Genomic DNA, 20,318 nt, shown 5'->3' on the forward strand with positions numbered 1-20,318 from the left:
TTATTCTTTACAAATATATTCTGCTGATTGTTTCTGATTCTATTATTATTTTTTTGAGGAACAGAATCATGGCATTCATCATTTAAAAAAACAAAAATAGTATATGAGTCATATCTTTATAAAGTCCTCAGTGACATCATGATCTGAATCTGGGTATGAATTATGTTTCCTGAAAAATATGAAAACACCAATTTTTTTCCTGTCTCTGTTCTGGGTCTTTCTGTCTGGGAGGCTTTGTAGTATAGCAGAAATGCTTTGTAGTTATACAAGGAAGATTATTTATAGATTTAAATGACAGCTCTTTCACTTAGTTGCTTTGTGAATTTAGCAAGTGGCTTAACATTTGCCAGCCTCAGTTTTTCCATCCTCCAAATGGGGATTAATAATAGCTAACAGAGTGTTGGGAGCAGTACATAAAATAGCATCTGGTGCCTGGAAGATAGTAGGAACTCAGTTAATATTAGTTTTCTTCACTCCCATCCTCTCTCTATGACTTCCTCCTTTATAGTCTTTCCTGAAGAAATGTCTGTATATGGGTAATCTCTAGCCACATCAGAGACTATAAGAATCTATTACATGTCATTTGTCACATGACTATATATCATCTCAGTGGTTAGAATTGGACCTGGTATTGGGCACATTGCAAACATTATAAATACTTTATATATCTGAACATAAGTAATCTTAGGGAGGCTAGAGAAAAAAAAATAGTTCAGAGGTACTGATGTTTAAAATTACCATCAAGTGTATTGGCAAGCTCTGAGCAAAACGTACACTTCTGACCTGGGCTTTCTGCCTGCAGGTCAGCCAGAGAGTGGCACTTGTCAGAGAGCTGGAGCTCATTTACTGGATATATCATATCTATGGTACAGACATCCCAACTGTGAGACTTTGGGGAAGTCATTTCTGAGCATGTTTCTACATGATTAAGGTTTGAATTTGGTACCCTGTAAAACAGCATGCTATTAAGATTGTTGTTATTTAAGTGTAATGGGGATTAGGGGAAGGTCACTTTGCATACCAATAGTTTCTGCATTATACCATTTTTAAAAGCATGTTTATTTGATTTTTCTGGTTGTCTATATTCTAAATAAATGGGTGCTTATTATAAAAATAAATCTCCCTCTATATAAACTACAAAGGCACATACAAGGTTTGAATTCATTTAGCTGAGGGAGAATGTTTAATTATTTGAATTTTACTTCTTATTTGTATAGGTGCTTTGACCTTTGAATTAAACTGTGTTTTTTCTAATAAATTCCTTTTGTTTTTAAATCCCATAACTGCTATCCTTGGGGGTAAAGCAATTTCCTCTAGAAGATTACCTCTCCTGAACTCAAGTATGAATTAGTTAATATTTACCATGTGCAAACTACTAAGTCGGGCACTGCAGAAAATAAAAGTAAAAGAGTAAAAGAAAATAGCTATAATAAAGCAGAATATTACACAAGAGACATTCTGAAGTGGGATAATCATATCCATTTTGGATATTGAATGGTACAGTGGAATAGATTTGAGGATAGCTTTTAGCAAAAAGTCACTTACATACCTACATATGCAACATAGTTTTAATCTTCTCGCAATAAATATGTATTATATTGCCATATATATTATATATATTTACATGTATATATTACATTATTACATGTTATTATATGGCATGTGTATTATATACTGTATGTATTATTATATATTACAAAGTATGATTATATATATATTTATATATATTTGAGACCTAAAAGATGAACAAGAGCCAGCAAAGAGTAATTGAGCAAAGAAAGCAGGCCTCCTATACTTAGCCTGGAGAAAAAAAGGCTAGGTGTGGGAGCAAGGTGGGAATAGAAGAAAACATAGTGATAGCCACCTTGACATGTTTGAGTGGTTGCCATGTTACAGAAGAATTAATCTTATTCTCTCTTGCTTTGGGGTTCAGAGGTAAGACAGGGGAAATAAAGTGGTAATTGAAGTCAAGAGATTTTGAAACAATATCAGGAAGATCTTTCTAAAATCCAGAATTGTCTACAAACCAATTGTCGTCTTTAAAATGCAATGAAGTCTTTGAAATTAGAGGTGCTGAAAGATTCTACGACCATTGATTAAAGGTAGTGAAAAATAATTCTGCCTTAGTTCAAAATGTAATATTCTATTTATAGATACCCTGATATGTAATTCATGGTGAGACTTAGGCTAGCAGTTAAATGTGGAATCGTCCTGGATACCTCACACTTCTTCAACCCTAATATCCAAATTAATTGCAATTTCAGTAGGTCCTAGTTCCCAAATGTATAAAAAAACTATCTGTTTATTTCTATGTTAACCATAACAACGCTGTTAACATCACTGTCATCTCTCAATTATCTGCTCCAATAGCCTCTCATATTGTCTCCCCAAATCCACAACTACCACTTCCAATGTATTCATCAGTGATAGAGTAATGTTTTGAAAGCAAAACAGAAAACATTTCATCTCTACTTAACACTCTTTGTCTTCCCATACATATTTGTACAGAGTCCAAAACTTATAATACATTAGGCTATAAGGTCCCAAATGAACTGACCCTGCCTGCCTCTCCAGTCTCCTTTGCACCTCTTTCTCCCTCACTCTGTTTGTTCCAGCAACATTGGCTGCTTTCAACAGCTTAATTGAACCAAGAGCCCTCTTCCACCACAAGGAATTTGCTCCTGCTGTTTCCTCTGTCTGGACATCCCTTCTGCTGCCACTGCTCTTTGCCTGGCTATTGCCCTTCAGGTCTCAGCTTAAATGTTTCCTTACCAGGGACGATTTCCTACCACTCTAGATTAGGATGGGTTTATTTTATACCTTACAGCATTATCCACCCTCCGTGGTAGCACTTCTCAAAAACATAATTGATTATTTAGTGTGTTATAATTATTAAAATAGTCTCTGCCTTTCCAATTACTTGATGGCAATTTCCAGAAGGATAGAGATTATGTCTGTGGTGGCTATTTATCTCAGCTTTGATCTTTCATGATGCTAACACAAAGTATATTACTCAATTCATATATGTTGGATGAGATTTTAATGTTATGAGATGGATCAGGAAATTTATAGAATCACAAAACTCTAGAAGCAGAAAATACCTTAGTCATTATCTAGCCCATCCCACTAATCTGATAAATTTAGAATTTGAAGCTTAGAAAGGTTAAAATACTTGTCTCAAGTTAATAAAAAATTTAGTGGCAGAGCCAGGATTCTGTGGAACCCAGGCCTAATGCCCAATTCACTCTCTGTCCAATATATTAGGCTGCCTCTGTAATGTGGCATTTTCAGTTTCACGACCAAATTTTTTATTTACTGAGGAAAACAATATCATATCCAGTACGAATGAGCTAGAAGTAGGAAATGCAATTTGATAATCATCGGGAAAATTAACACCAATTTTTTCTTTTATTTTATTGGCTATTGTGGCACAGTTACATTATTTCAATGTTCTCCATGCATATTTTTTGTTTATATTCTGCTGGAGACCTTATTAATGAGTATTGTCACTCAGATAATTATCACACAGAGAACCGGACTCTTTCTTGTTTAAATTGAGTCCATGTGAGAGATTTCATTTGAGCACTTATTTCTGTGTGACCTCATAACATTTGGAAGTACTGTACTGTAGTATAGAATTTGCCACTGAAAAGTTGGCTATATGGCTTTAAAAATACAAAAAGAATTTTAAATCTTTTGTTAACTACTTTATCTTCTCATCTACCAAATACTTAGTCTTCTATTATAGTTTTAAATTTGCTGTTAAGATAAATGATTAGCATTTTCTAGGACAAATAAATAGGGATGAAGGAAATTTTTCATTTAGTTAGGATAGATGTGAGTAATAATTCAAATGTTGATGGGAAGGCACAGAGCTAAACACTAGGGAAACAACTATAATTAATTGGTAGAGGAGGAATAATTAATGTTCATTTAAAAATATTTGAATCATACAACCATTCTTATTTTGCTGTTGTCATTTTGTAAATTATTTGATTAATTACTAAATGAAATATTAATTGATTACCCTTTTAGGCAATTGGATAAATGTTAGGAATATGAAGACAAAAGATAAAATTCCTGACATGAATAACTTAAAATGTTTTGGAAATATTTAGAATGTTAATATGGTTGTGTTTCTCAATATCAAAAATATTCTTCTTTATCAACTCATATTTTCATAATCCAATTATAACATTTAGGGTACAGAGTGAAGTGCTATAGCATAAAAACTCCCCAAATATAGTACATTCATCAAGGTGGTAATTTTTCTTTCTCTCCCATATTGTTCCATGCAATCCTTGCTAGCAGAGACCTTTGCTCCAGGAGGTCATTCAGGGACCCAGTTTCTTCATCAAGTTGCTCAACTATCTCCTAGATTATGGTCCTCTTTCTCCTGGTCAAAGTTAGTCTATCAGCACATTTTTGCTCTAGTCCCACGAAAGGTGAAAAGCGAGAAAATGAAATATAAGTGATTCCTCTTTAATGGGAGTGACTTGAAAGTTTGACGTATTACTTCTACTAACATCTGCTGGTCAGAACTTAGTCATATTCCCACTCCTACGTGTAAGGTAGGTTGGAAAAGTAGTATCTATCTGGGCAGTTTTATGCTCAGGTAAAATTCTGGAGGTTCTATTATTAAATGGACTAGGGGAGAATAAATAAACACAGACAATTATCAGTCTCTGTCAGGCCCTTCTACCCACCAAGCTATCCATGAACCCTTGTCTCCCCTCACAAATATATCCAAACCTTCTTCAGTGGAGCCCATTTAAAGTTCCGTTCAGTTATTGCTGAAGCTGAAAACCCAGAACTGGAGTGAAATGGAGTCTTCTTCATCAGATCTGAAAGTGGCTCCTTGTGATTTGGCATCAACCAAACACAAATTACATGCTTGTTCTAGCCCCAGTATGTAATGGTTAAGTAGGGACAGAGTAACTAATCAAAACACCCATTCAGAAATGAAAAAATGGAAAGCAAACAGCTGTGTTTGGTCCATAGTTGCCTTGGGTTGAATGCTCCCCTTAAACTTAATCCCCATTGTAACTGTTCAGAGGGTGGGAAATCATATTATGGTAATAGCAAGGTGGGGCTTTGAAGAGGTGATTAGATTCTGAGTACCATGCCTAGTGAATGGATTAAAAATGGTCGTCATGGGTTGGTTCTGAGGGCTTTGAAAGGAAGGTGCAGGAGGAGCTATCTCTCTCTGTGCACCACTATTTCACAATGTGAAAACTCTGACGTCACTGTCACCACCACCAAGGCCTTTACCAAATGCGTTCCTTGGACTTTGTACTTCCTAGCCTCAGAAACTGTAAGCAATAAATTTTGTTTTCTTTATAAATCACCCAGTTCAAAGTATTTTGTTATAAGCAACAGAAACGGACTAATACAATAGTAAATGTTAAATTCTCCTGGGCAGGAATTGTGAGTCCTCTTCATACTGCTGGTGGGATTAGTTCCTTGGTTTAACCAAGCTCTCTTTTTGCTCTCAGGGAGTCTCTTGCTTGTCCATTGTCCCCCAAAGCTTTGATTTTATGTGTTTGGGAGGTTTCTTCCTGTCCACTGTCCACATCAGGAATCAAGAGAGCGTATACTCTCCTTGGTGCAGCTTTGGGAGAGGGAGTATTGCGTTAGCAATCTATCAACATAGGTCCTTGCTCACCAGGCTTGTGGTTTCTATGGTAATTAAATTCCGTCACAACCTTAGTAGCATTCTTGCCTACTTGCTTCCAGTCAGTTCCATGAGTAGTAACTCCACCCAAGGACATCTTTTGAACAAACATAATTTTTATAAAGTCTATGGACCCCCCCTTTTTATTCATTATCTTCTCTTCTTCAATCATCTCTCTTTCCCTTAACTTAGTATCAGCTACCTTAGTACCATTGGAAACTACTGAAATTTACTCCTGAGCTGGCTCTGAGAGACAACCTTATATCAAGCTCTTTGAGATATGGAAACAGTTAGCTTTTGTACCTTCTTAAGTCCCAAATTAATGGAGTTTTAATTCATTCAACTGAAGGTTACAGGCAAAGAGATTCTCTATTAGCAAAGCTGTAGTATTTGTAAATGGGTCATTTCTTGCTTAACTTTATCTCTTATAGCATTTTATTGAAAATATTAAGTAGCAGCAAATATACACCAAAAATCTGACATCCATGTTTTTAAACGAGAGGTGAATTAATTTCTAGCCTCTCTGTCTGTTATCTCATGTGTTGAACTAATGCCATGTATTTTGGTTTTTTATTATGATAGTACCCCACTTCCAGGAATCAATTTCTATAATAATAAGGCACAAATTAAGCAGCTGTAACATAATATAACATAAACCGGATCTATGATCTAGCTCAAACTCCGGGTGTTTTATTACTAAAAGGAAGAAGAGCATATGTTGCCTTCTATAGGAGCCTGAATCAAACAGAAGGCGTTCCAAGTAAAAAACTGATGGAAACTGGAGAACAAGTAAAAAGAAGTGAAGGATGCAAAACTGTCTTCTTAACCAGAAGTTTCAATAGCAGAACCAGAACATAGAGTTCTATGATGCAAGATTATTCACCTTTTTAACATTTGAACTTACACAATAATTGTTCCAAGATATTGAATACTTCTGATAAGCTAGGCTACACATAAGTGAATACAGTTGACCCTCTGTATCTGTGGGTTTCACATCCTTGGATTCAATCAATCTCAGATAAAAAAATAATTGAAAAAGAAAGCATAAAAAAACCAATAAAAATAATACAAATAAAAGTACACAGTATAACAACTATTTATATAGCATCCACATTGTATTAATAGGTATTGCAAATAATCTAAAGATGATTTAAAGTATAAGGATTGCTTAGGTTGTATGCAAATACTATGCCATTTTATACAGAGAGTTAATCATCCACGGATTTTGGTATCCCCAGGGGCCCTGGAACCAATACCCCAAAGATGCTGAGAGATGACTGTATGTTATTCAGAGAGGTGAATTCTCATGACGAACAGTAATGAAACATGACCCACATAACATCTGAAGTACATATATTACATCCTATACCACGTACGTAATTTACCTTTTTAATATAATTTCATCCCTATAATAATTTTTCTCTTAATGTAACACAGTATCAAAATCTGAGGTTAGAATGATAAATAATCAGAGTCAGGTGCTTAAGCATTATTTTGTTTATCAAATAACCATTTATTAGAGTATGAACCGGGCATTGTGCTAGGCCCTGGGATTACAAAGATGAATTATACCCTTTCCTTGGACTCAAGGATTCTGATTTCCACAGGGGAGACAGATAAACCAATATGTATTATACAGTGTGATACATATTAATATTAGGGACATTTAAGCTGTTATATCGTTGCAAGGAAGAGTGAGCCAGTTATAGGAAGAGGAATAAAAACAGAAAATAATTTGAAAATTCCAGACTTGAACTCTTGGAGAGTAGGCAAGAAGTTTGGCTGAAGGTCAAATTTCATGGGAAAATTGTTGAAGAGGGAGACAAGACAAAAGTCAAGTTTTTTATTTTTTTATTTTTTGTTTCTTTTCTTGTTTTTTGAACTTGTTCTCCAAAAAGTTCTAACCTAAAATTTTGCCTCACTCTGGGCAACTAGAATAAAATTTTGTGAGTGATGAATTTTCATTTTGAAAATAACCTGAACTGTTATTGCATCCTAGACATTAATCCATTTATTTGTTCATTCAATATATTTTGAACACTTACTATGTACCAAAAGTGTCCTGTCCTCAAAGTACTTATAATCTAGTTGGAGAAACATTCTAAAAAATGCACCAACAAGTATAGAACAGTAAGTGCTCTGAGAGACAACAGCACACAGTGCACACAGGCTTACAAAGAAGAGGTTCCTGATTCAAAAGGGAAGAGTCGAAGTGGGGCTTTAAGAGCAAACTATACTTGTCTTGAGGTTGGAGACCACGTAAGCACCACCATGTACAGTGCGGCATGAAGCAAGAATAGCATGCACACATGGACGGAGATGTGAGAAAACAAGATATGTTTGGAGAATAGAACCAGTTAAAGAAGCATAAAACATCATGTCAGTGTAGAAAGGAAAATATCTATGTGAAATAATTATTGGAAAAGAAGTTGGGAAATTTAAATCCTCCTGGCTTTCATTTCTTTCCCTTAAAACAATTACTGAGCACCTGCTCATGTTCCAAGTGCTGTGCTTGGCTCTGGGGAAATAAGAATAAACAAAAACAGACATGGTACTTGCCTTTGAGGAGCTCACAATTCATTATAGAAATAGACATTAATCAAATAAGCTCATCAACAAATATATAAATATATGCTATCAGGTTCTACAAAAGCCCAGTAGCAAAGTTCAAAGATCTGAGAAAAGGGATTTAATTTCCTTCCTAACAAATTAAGTGAAAGTTATGGTGCTCTTCAAAGTCTCTTCCAATTCTGATGTTTTTATGATTCTAAAACTAGTGTCATTTATTCTAATAGTTTGGGCTTAAGATTTTCATGATATGTTCAGAAAGTGAAACTAGACTGGAGAAGAAGTCCAGTGTCATTTCCTCAATATTTCAAAGCCGTTTGAAGATGCAACCAGAAACGTGAAATCATGCTAACAATATTTTTTGGCTTCCTGGGACATCTCTGTTTAAAACTTTAAGAACAATGAAATACCACAAACAGCCAGAAATTATTCTGTTAATGGCTGTATCCAGGAAATACCATATGAGAAAAAGGACAAATAAGGATAAATGATCTTATTAACGACAGAGGGGACATTCTTTTGAAAGTGTGCAGTGTCTTGGCAGTACACAGGCCCACAGGTAAATCCCTGCACACCTGAGGTGATTGGGGAGAGTTGCCAGCTACAGCTGCATTTGGGGTCCAAAGTATTAGAGACCAGAATACATGGAAGTCCTCATTCAAAAGTAACCATATGATGTAGAGAAGAAGCGGTATACTGGCTCTGGGGAATCTACTTGTTAATACTGTGGTTACCTTGGGCAAGTTACTTACTCTCCACGTGCCTCGCTTCTCTCATTTATAAAACTATCATGAAGAAAAGAATGGCCCTATCCATTTTATAGAAGAGATTTGAGGATCAAATAATGAAAAATAATAAGAGATCTGCTGTGAAATGACAGAGAGAGAGAGAGAGAGAGATGGAGGCAGAGAGAGTCAGAGAAAGAGAGAGGGAGGATGTAATGAGTTTCTATGAAAGGTGAAGGTAGTCAGTATTTCTTTTCTTTTCCTTTTTTTGTTTTTGGCAGCTGGCTGGTAAGGGGTAGTCAGTATTTCTTACAATTACTTTTTTGTAAAAAGTAAATTTGCTTTAATGAACATGGAATGGTGGATTGAATTCTGTCCCCCCAAAGTTTAACGTGTTGGAGGCTTGGTCTGTACTATGATAGTATTAAAAGCGGGGGGGGGGGGGACACTGTTATTGTAATTGAAAGATGAGGGTTTGGAGATGATTGGATTCTAGTGAATGGATAAATGATGGCAGTCGTGGGAGTGGTGCTGAGAGCTTTAAAAGGAGAGCACATGAGGAGCTCTCTCTCTGCGCTCTGCCATTTTCTTCCATGTGAGAGCCCTGCATTGCTGTAAAGCCATAATAAAAGAAAGCCCTCACCGAAACTGTTCCCTGGTCTGTGAACTTCCCAGCCTCTGAAACTGTAATCAACAAACTTCATTTTCTTACACATTACACCGTTCTATTTACTTTGTTATAAGCAACAGAAATGGACTAACACATGGAAGTAGATGGTATTTTTGTTATTGTTTGCATTTTAAAAATTGCCATAATTTCATCAAAAAATTGGCTAGTCTGTTTCTATTTATTTATTTTCTAACAGCTTTATTGAGATATCATTGATATATAAAAATCATAAAGATAAGTAACTTGATATTTTCATATACATATACATTGTGAGATGATCACCATTGGATTAGTCTGTTTCTGTTGCTTATAACAAAATATCTGGAACTGAGTAATGTGGAAGAAAATGAAATTTATTGCCTACAGTTTTAGAGACTGGGAAGCCCAAAGTCCTGGTGAGGGTCTTCTTTGGTCGTGGCTTTACAGCAACACATGGATCTCACATGACAGAAAATGGCGGAGCAGAGAGAGAGAGAGAGACTGTCACATGCTCTCCTTTTAAAGCCCTCAGAACTATGCCCATGACCACCCCTATTAATCCATTCACTAGGGCATGGTCCTCAGAATCTAATCACCTCTTTAAGGCCCCACTTTTCAACTACCATAATAGGATTTCTCACTCTCTTAACAGTCACAGTGGGGATCAAGTTTCTAATACTTGGGGAATGCAATTCAAACCATATCAACCATATGTTTTCTTTTTAAAATTTTATTGGTCTATGAAATCCAGAAGTTTGGAAAAGTGTTCTATGTCAGACAACTCTAAACAAAAGTTCATTATTCAGTTTTATTCAGCAAACTTTGACTGAATGTTTTTATTCTGGAGTTATTAAATTGCCTTCACATTTGTAAGCCTTGTTTTCCAACAAAGTATGTAAGCCTTGAAGGCATTAAAAACCTCTCCAACTTCTTCAGTATTTCTCAAGGAGCTGACCTAGCCATGGGAGTTCAAGGTAGACATTCCTAAATGGTCTATATTTGTTTTTGTACAGAAATGACAGTGAGTCACTGTCTGGAACTTGTTCTCAGACTTGTGAATGTTAATCCTTTGGACCACTTCTCACTAGTTCTCTGGTGGGCTCTTTTTCCTCGTCAAGGGCCTTAGGGACATGGTGTAGTTTCCTTTTCTCTTTCATGTCCTTGTCAGATACTCAGACCTCTAAGATATTTTTATTCACTCTTACTAACTAGTTATGCTGTAAACTTGGATGGAGTTTTCCTACCTTCCTCCTTTCTGTCCCTAAGAAAAACACACAGGCTCCTCTCATTTTGAATTTTAATACTAATTCAGATATGGGATAACAAAAATAGTAAACTCAGTTAAGTTACAAAGTTTAGGGAATTTTACTGAGTTCTATCAGGCATGCCTGTTGGTCTATAATTTTTGACTTCTTGACAGAGATGCTAACTAGGAGTCCCAAACTTTTATTCCTTAAAGTGAGTTTCTTCTAAAGTTCTACTCTGAAAATGGCATATCCCGTTAGAGAATGAAAATTAACACCAATTAAGTTAATTTAGTTGCTATAAGAGGCTGAATAGTAGCCACCCAAAGATATCAGGTTCTAATCCCAGGAACCTGTAAATGTTACTTTATTAGGAAAAAGGGACTTCACAGATGTGATTAAATGAAGGTTCTTGACATGGGGAGATTATCCTGGATTACCCAGGTGAGCCCTAAATATAATCACAAGTGTCCTTATAAGACAGAGACAGAGGGTGATTTGACACACACAAAAGTAGAAGAGGAGAAGGCGATGTGACCATGGAGGCAGCAATTAGGGTAATGCAGTCACAAGTCGAGGAATGCCAGTAGCCATCAGAAATTGGAAGAGCCAAGATGCAGATGGTCCCACTTAGCACCTCAGAAAGGACTGTGGTCCTCTCAACACCTTGATTTTGACCCAGTCATACTGATTTTAGATTTCTGGGCTTTAGAACTGCGATAGAATAGATTTCTGTTGCTTTAAGCCAAAGATTCTGTAGTAATTTGTTATTGCAGCCTCAGGAAACTAATACAACTGTCCATTTGTCTCAAATGCATATCACTTGACCTGTGGGGTAGGTGACACCTGTATCAAGAGGTTCTTACCCTGTTCATCCTTTTCTAATAGCTGATTATTAAGCTGAACAGTAACTTTTCTTACATTACTGGAAAGTTACACTTGAGAAAGTGGAGTTTGACAAACACAGAAAGAAAAATAATTTACTTAACCACTATTCATTTATTTAACAAACATTGTGTAAGTACCTACTATGTATCAAGCTTATGTCAAGTCCTGAAATAAAAACTGAGTATGACAGGATTCTTGTCTTTAAAAAGTTCAGTTTATTAGTAGAATTAGACACTCACATACATATAATTAAATTAATACGTGGAAAATGCAGTAATGATCGTGTACACAGAATATTATGAACACACTGAAGAGTGCACACTTCCAGGATGAATCTGTGTGTATATGGAGGGGAAGTGGGTAAAAGCTTAATGGGAAGGTATGCCAAGGAGCTGAGACATAAAGGAATGTAGTAACAAAGAAGGCTGAAGGGGTAAACTTTTATCAAATTTCCCTCATGCATTTCATATTTTGAAGGACACTGTCTATTAAAAAAAAAAACGTTGCTGTAATTATTAAGTAATAAATAATAGGTCAAGAACATCATTCCAGCCAGAGTTTATAATCAGCATAGGATGATCCGCGTTACACTACTAGCTTGCCGTTATTTCAGCTAAGAGCAGAGAGACTTGTCATTTGAATTTTTCTTGTGAAGTCTTCCTGCCAGAGTGTGATTTTCATCATGATATCTGAAATATTGATATAGCTATAGAACTCTCTCATTGCTTTCAAGGGGAGACTTCCTTAGCTGGGAAAGTTAGTAACTGCTTGCATTAGACAATCTGGCTCGGGGAAAATTAGATTGCAAACCACCTCATTAATGAGAATTCCTGGATAACATGACAATAGCTCTTTCCCTTGGGGATGGCTTCCAGTACAACCGAAACAGTCAGATCCCAGGCCCCTTTTACAGAGCTATGAAGTAATAGCAATAAATATAATAATCAACATTTGTGTAGGACTCTACTATTTTACAAAAGGAATTCACAAAATTTCCTGGTTATGGGTTGTTTGAACCGTAAGCAAACCCTGTTTTTTCACTTTAGCTAAGTTTCTTAATCTCTTTTAGCTTCAGTTTCCTCGTCTTTACAGTGGGGCTACTAGCATCCACACGGAGGGCTGTTATGAGAATTAAGCAAGATTTTGTACATTAAGTACCAAGGACAGTGCCTGACACTTAGTAGGTACATATTAGGAGATAATTTTGTCTTTTGTCTGTTTTTGTTGTTCCTGTTCTGGAAGTAGCTGAGCTTTCTAAAATTGTCTTTTATTCTACTCTTGTTCAGTTGCCCCACTCTTCTCAGCTCATGGCCAGGACCCATTTTGCCAACCAACACCCTCTCCCCCATCGGTTGAAATTGAAGGTCCAGGAGCACCAAGGTGTTCCAGAATTTGAACTTCCTCCAGTGGTGACACTCCTTAGGTTCTCCGTGAGCTCTTTTCCTGTTTCATTAGGTATCACATGGTTAATAAGAACATGGTGTTATTTATAAGTAATATGTTTCTTAACTGCATAAAGATTTGGGCAGTTTTCAGAATTCGATCATGTGTGAAACCGGAAAGTCATATATCGAAAATAGATGAGAAAATATTAGAAAGAAAATTGAATGAAAATTGACTTGATATAGATTCATTACAGTGTTTCAAACTGAAGGTTGCAATCATTAATCAGTTCAGCAAATTAATTGGAACAAGTACATTGCATGTAGTAAGGGCAGTATGATTTTACGAAACTTTAGTTTCAGACATATCTTAAGGACTGTGTTGTGTATTTTTTTTTTTTTTTTAAATAAAAAGAGCTTGGAAGTCATGAGATTAGGCTATAGCACTAAACTTTTTCTGTTACTTGTTGGTTGTTAAATTTAATAAAGTTCTTGGTTTAACAAACCTTTACTGAATACTTGTTTTTCAAAAGACATTTTCCTATGTGAATTTTTTTTCCTCTCCCCTCATGTTGCAGTGTAGGTCACCTGTGTCGAGTCCACACTCTTCTCACCCTTCACTAGGCGTCTGTTACAAGTTTGAGAGGAAAACACAAATTCCTAAGTAGAATGAATCCGGGCTTCCCTAAAGCCCCTGAGAATTACGTCATCTTTAACCGTTAACTGCCGGGCTCTTTTTATTCAGCGATGCCGTGAAAGCTTTACATCCATATGGGATGGCACTGGGAAAAAGATGAACAAGAGCAAGTTAGTGGGAGGATTTGGGTAAAGGTTGTGTGTCGAGCGGTGGCGATTGTTTGGGGGTGGGATAAGTGGCTGAGAATGGGCGGGAGAAGGGGACGCTAGCACACAAAAGTCTATTTCCGGCTCAAATTACGTTACCAAGTCTCTTTGAATTGAACGTTTTTTGGAGAAAAACGAGTTCGAAAGAACTAGGGGTGTGGGGGAGGGGGCGGCGAGGATCCCCACTTTCAGCGTGAGTATCTTTCTCCATCCACATCCTTGTCGGTATTTCGGAGCTGGGCAGGCCGGGCTAGAGGCTGCAGGAGACGCCTCCGAGTTCCCACCCGGGACATCCTGACCCGCAGCGGCCACCGCAACAGGCTCGTCCCCAGACAAAGGGGCCGGCGCCGGCGCTGCAGACTGGTGCAGCTCGGGCCGCGGGCCGCTGAGTGCGCAGAGCAGACCCGGCACGGGTCGGAGCCGGGGCGCAGAGCCCGCGCGGGCTGGCTTGGCGCCGGGCCTCGGGCTTCCACTCAGTCTTTGACCCTCGGTCCCCACCCTCCACTCCCCCGCAGGCCGCACCACTGTAAGCGCGGCCCGGCCGGCCGCCGCGTAGAGCGCAGCGCGGCGGGGCCGGCGACATGTCTGTGTCCTGGAGGAGCTGGCTGGCCAACGAAGGGGTTAAACACCTCTGCCTGGTAGGACGGCGGGCTAGGCTCTCCTTGCGTCTTGTCTCTCCTGCAGCATTTTTGATTCATTCTCTGAGCGTACGCGGGTGGGAAGCTGGAAGTGGAAGTTTTGTCTCTAATTCGAACATTCTCAAGTAACAAAGCTTAACGCTATTGAAACTTGGAGATAACGATCCCCCCACCCTTCCTCCAAATGCATGGGAACTTTCCGACACAGTGATGGGAGAGAGGATATGAAAGAGGGGAAAAGAGGTCGCTTTCAGTGAACACAGCTTTTTCTTAACCCTTTAAAGATTTCGGCCCCCTTTACTCTTCTCCTATATGCTTCTATTTGGGACATGGCGATGTCACTAATTTGTTAGTCTCATTCAGTACAAGGTCAGATCTGCTTTCCTCTGAGGGATTTTCAGTTTGCTGGTTAATTGAGAATGCTTTCTGCAGTTACTAATTGAGGTTCCATTGAAAGTACTGTGTCCAGGGAATGTACTTGTGGTTTTCACTCATCAGGTAACATTCGTTTTTAATTTTTGTTTTCTCTCTCCCTTTGCCTGATTGATTTAGCTCATCTGGCTCTCCCTGAATGCCCTGCTTTTCTGGAAAACCTTCCTGCTGTATAACCAAGGGCCAGAGTATCATTACCTCCACCAGATGTTGGGGGTAAGTGGAACCTGGGAGACCTACCTGGTGGCCAATGATGCTGGCTGGTGGAATGGGCTTAATGCAAACGGATGTTGCTGTAAGGCTTGGTCAGTTCTGCCATTCATCAAAGGAACACGTGTGGTTCACTTTAGAAACATTAGTTCTCTAAAGTGGCCAAGTTTTCTTGATTTATCATTTATGCTTGTCTAGGTTGAAAAAAAAAAAATCAAAAGATTCTTTTAAGAACCAAAAGTAATGTCTGCTAACATGAATCAAATGAGTCTGCCATTAATGTCTGAGAAAACTTGCTACTTATTGCCAGCTGCCAGGTGCCCTGAAGGATCTGCTTCACCAGGAGGACCAACCGATGACAGGCCTTTAGCTTTCACTTATCAAGGCTTTTAACCTGCTCATGAGCTTATTCAGAGGATTTCTGCACTGTTTCATTTTACTGATAACTCTCACAAAATGTTTGCTTAATGTGGTTATTCATTTGTGGGCAGTTCTTAGCAGCTTGCCTGAAGTTGGTGGCTGATTATGGTTTTAGTGTTCTAGTCTAATATGATACTGGGCAAAACTGCTCTGATTTATTTCATGTTGATATTTTTCTTTTCTCTATTCTGTGATGTTTCTGAACTCCTTCTTTCTTTCCATCCTCCTACCCTTAACAAAAGACAGTGTCACTGAGGACATATTACTTTGTATAGGGAGACTGCATTTTCTAAGGAGACTGCATTTTCTAATCAACAAGCAAAAAGTATAAAACATTGCAAAATTTTAGGGCACCTGAGAAAGCAGATTTTGTCATTCCTTCTTAGTGTGGAAGAAAAATTCCAAAGGAGAAGATACATTGTTTTGCTTTGTTTTTCATGTTTTTTAAATAACAACTATTTAAAATTATGATTGGTTCAGATGAATTCAGTGGAACCAGACCTCTCTTTCATGGTTTACATATGCACACCTTATTTTTCCTTAAACTTAGTACCTAGAGTAGTGATTGGCACATAATAAACCTGCAATAAATTGCACCTGAATTCATTGATATTTTATTTTATACAACAAAGTACTATCTTTCATAATCTATCTATTGGTCATACAATTTATATTTTTAAATTTTAACACCTATATTTTTAGTTAATGGGTTGAGAAAAATAGTCTCAAAGACTAAACTCTTGGTAACTCTTAAATGTCAACATTTCTTTCTTTCATCCATTGAATCTTCCATCAATCATTCAGAAACCATGATGAACCCTGTACTTTTCAAATAGGCACATAGAGAGTAAGACTTCACCTTCAAGTTGCTTATTATCTAATCGGAAAACAAGCAAGTAAATAATTAGAATGCAATAATCAAGTTAAGAAAAGTTTTCTGTAATAAACATATGAGGTCTGCTGGCCTATCATTTTTATTTTGTTTACTAGAAATTTCCCCTTAGGTATGAATTAATGAACAGGAGGTTTTTCAGTGGGAGCTTTAACTGACCTATTACGTAACTTGATGAACAACTTGGAGAAAGCTCTTTAATGTTACAATGGTAGAATTTGCTTTTAATCAGGAAATATTTGTGTTAACATAAAATCTAAGAATTGGAAACTTACGGCAGTAACTTGGAAAGCAGTTACTGAGCTTTGGACTTTAATTCTGTGACATAGTGTAAGCTAAAGTAATGACATTTAAAAAGTTAATTTTGTTGGAAACCAAAAAGATAATTTTTATGAACTTGGATACTATGCAACTAATCTTCATATTTATTTTGGCGACAAGTCAGATGTGGTGAAGGTTTTACAACCACCCATCCACACACGTATATAACACAACAATTTTAAAAATATTTAAATGTATGATCCTTTTCTCTACTTCCTTTCCACTTCAGTGCTTTAGTTTGAATAATGTGGCAGGCTAGTGAGTTTCAAGAGCTGCTGAAACATAGTAGGGGCTCAATAAGCATTAATCAAATGAATGAAGAAAACAATGATAAGAAGACCAAATGGAAGACTAGTAGCAAAAGGGGCAAGAAGAAGCAGACTGAAGACTGCAAGAGTCATTATAAACTGGTTTTCATGGAAGCATAAGAGTAATCATAGTGAGTTGATATTTAAGCCATCTAGTCAGGATTCAGCATTTTACCACGAGTCATTAAGGAAAAGAATGGTCTTCTTGGCAAAATGCTGAAAGATGAAATGTGACTTCCAAACTTTTTACTTTCCCATTATGAATGTTTTAGTCATTAATTTATCTAAATTATATTGGAATAGGTATTTTCAGCTTGCATATTACTTTTTAGTGAAAAATGAATTCCATCTACATATAGTTTCATGATTTGCTTTATGAAGGAGTATATAATTTTATTTGATTTGGCTTATCTTTTCTAATATGATAGTTGTGGCATTTTTCACAGAATAAGAATTTACAGGCACTTTTCAAATTGCAAAGAAATATAGTATAAAGTGAGAATTAATTTAAAATAAGTATTGCAGAGTTCCCATGTTTTACATCATTAAAAACCGTATATTATTAACTTGATGTCTTACAGCAGTGCTCCTTAGAACTTCACAAACACTCAGTCCCATCATGATAGAAATGCAGAAATCCTGAAGAGGACATAAATATCCTGATATTATAAGTCTCTTTGAGGTGAATTTTTTGTTCATAAAAACCATAATGGTATTCTGGAAATCTATTTGATTGTACCACTTTAAAACACAAATGGAAGCAGTACTTCCATTTGCTGAGCACTTTGATAATAGCACTGAGTATAAAGGTTGCTGTTATTCGTCTGCAAAATGTAAGGTAATGACAAAGTAATACAAAGGGCAGGAAGGGTCTTTGCAATGTAACCCATTTGCAGGAAGACATAGACGTTTGAAAAGCAGTTAATTCTTAGTAATTGCCTGAAATCTCTGCTTTCTATTAAAAAACAACTATTTATTCAACTGTTTATTTATTCCTAAGATATTCCAGGCACTTTGCAAATATTTTGCTTAAGCTAGGAAACTGTTTTCCTCATTTTACATGTGAGGCTGAGGAAGCTATACGACTTGTTCAGGTGCTTTTTGATTGTCAGTGTCAGAGCTCAGATTTGAGTGCAGTCCTATCTGGCTTCTCTGCTATTCCCTCATACTACATAGCTTTTCTAAACTGCCTCATCTCAGGTCAGTATTGCTCTTTATCAATGCTGTGCAATAGAAATATATGCAAGTAATATATGTAATTTAAAGTTTTACAGTAGCACATTAAAAAAGGAAAATGCTATGACATTAATTTTAAAAATATATTTATTTCAATGTATCTAAAGTATTATCATTTCAACATGTAGTCAATGTTAAAAAAGAGATCATTCATTTTTCCTATACATTTTTTGAGAAGCAGTATGTATTTTATACTCATGCACACTACAAATCACTGAATTTTTATCAGAAATACCTGACCTGTATTTAGATTTTATAATTTATTTTTTTTTACTATTTTCGCTATCACTGCTTCTTATTTTAAATTTTTTTTATTGGTTATGAATATTCATGCGATACAAAACTGATTGTCACCCCTCATGCCCATGATGTGGGGTCCAGATTCATATTTGCTGTATACCCATTACCACAAATTGCATTTGTACCCCATGTCCCCCACCCAATTATCCACAACCTCCTGCTCCCTCTGCCTTTCCCCCCCACTCCACTTTGTAGCCCAAGGAATGCTCTCTCCCTCTGCAAGTCCAATGCACTACTGTGGTCTTTCGTTCCTTCCTTCTTTCTCTCTTAGCTCCCACATGTGAGTGAGTACAGGTGAAAAAGTAGGTTCACATATGCAAGTTGTTTCAAACATGCGTAAAAAGTTTCCAATAATAAACGAGTTTCTGCTTTAATATTTAAATTTATTTATTTATTTATTTTTAAAAACCCTTGACCTTGGTGTTATTATAGCAAGTGATTTTTTTATTGGTTATGAATATTCATGAGATACAAAGCTGATTGTCACCCCTTATGCCCAAGATGTGAAGTCCAGATCCATACTGGAAGCATGTCCATTACCACAAATTGTGATTATTCAAATTAATAAAATTAATAAACCTAAAAATTCAGTACTTTGGTAACCATAGACACAATTTACATACTCAATAGCCATGTGTGGCTAGTAGCTACCATTTTGGACATTACAAGTTAGACCACGAGGGAAGACATTACTATCTTTGGGCCAAATGCACTTATTATTTTGCTTTAAAGCAAGCAAGTAGCCAACCAACTAGCTCAGTAAAAAAGACACCAGGATATGGGTAGTCCTCTTGCTCCTCCTCTACAAAACAGGCATTGATATTGGATAGGAAGTTGATGGCTCTAATTATTGGCACAGAATTATAAACATCTCTTTGACTTCTGGCTCATCTTCTAAGTTTTCTGGAAGGGGGCCCTTTAAGAATGAAAAAGAAGTATTTAATTCTCAGAATTGGAGTGGCCATTTTTATTTCTAAGTGATTATTCTCAGACCAAAATGAAAGATTAAAATGTACATAAGAATTGACAGGGAAAATACGATCTTAAGTGCTGAAGATAAAATAATGTGGGGATTGATATATATTAGGAGTTTTCATCGTGATTATTCTTTCCCAGACTGGTCTGATCCAGACTGGGAGACTACATGGTCACAGCTGGTTTGTGACTGAGTTAATGTGCTAATCAGACTGTGCACTTCCTAGGAGATGTTTAATTATGACATGCTGTGTGTTTTGGAATCTTAAAATTAACTAAGAGGAAGAAAAGTCTTTTTAGGGCAGCCAAAGCAAGCAAACAAACCAGCCAACAAAACAATAACCGCCTCCCGTAACAGACTTTTAAATAAAGAACTCCATTGATTGCTTAAGTTGAAGTCTGATTGTATTTATTTATTTTCAAGGAATGGAAAATGTAGTTGTTAGTACTTTATTAGAAAGCACTAATGTGTTGTGAGCAATCCTGAGAAATTTTGTTTTCTAATTTTTTGAAATGGGGCAATTTAACTCAAAATACAAATATAGAAGCCCTCTTATTTATGTTCACCTATTTTTGAGATGTATTTTTGACATTTTAATAATTAGGTGATATC

The 20,318-nt window shown here is 36.7% G+C and overlaps 1 protein-coding gene across 2 annotated transcripts in view; it reads left to right on the plus strand.

The window, feature by feature from the left end:
- The first annotated feature begins 14,554 nt into the window (after positions 1–14,554).
- NOX4 (NADPH oxidase 4) overlaps positions 14,555–20,318 on the plus strand; it is a 158,742-nt gene continuing 152,978 nt past the window's right edge. For both annotated transcript variants that reach the window (XM_063094259.1, XM_063094260.1), the window contains exons 1-2: positions 14,555–14,611; positions 15,164–15,259. In XM_063094259.1, the coding sequence (XP_062950329.1) occupies positions 14,555–14,611; positions 15,164–15,259 (153 nt within the window). The remainder of the gene's footprint in view (positions 14,612–15,163; positions 15,260–20,318) is intronic.

The sequence above is a fragment of the Cynocephalus volans genome, chromosome 4 (assembly GCF_027409185.1).
Source record: "Cynocephalus volans isolate mCynVol1 chromosome 4, mCynVol1.pri, whole genome shotgun sequence".
NCBI classification, from domain to species: Eukaryota; Metazoa; Chordata; class Mammalia; order Dermoptera; family Cynocephalidae; genus Cynocephalus; species Cynocephalus volans.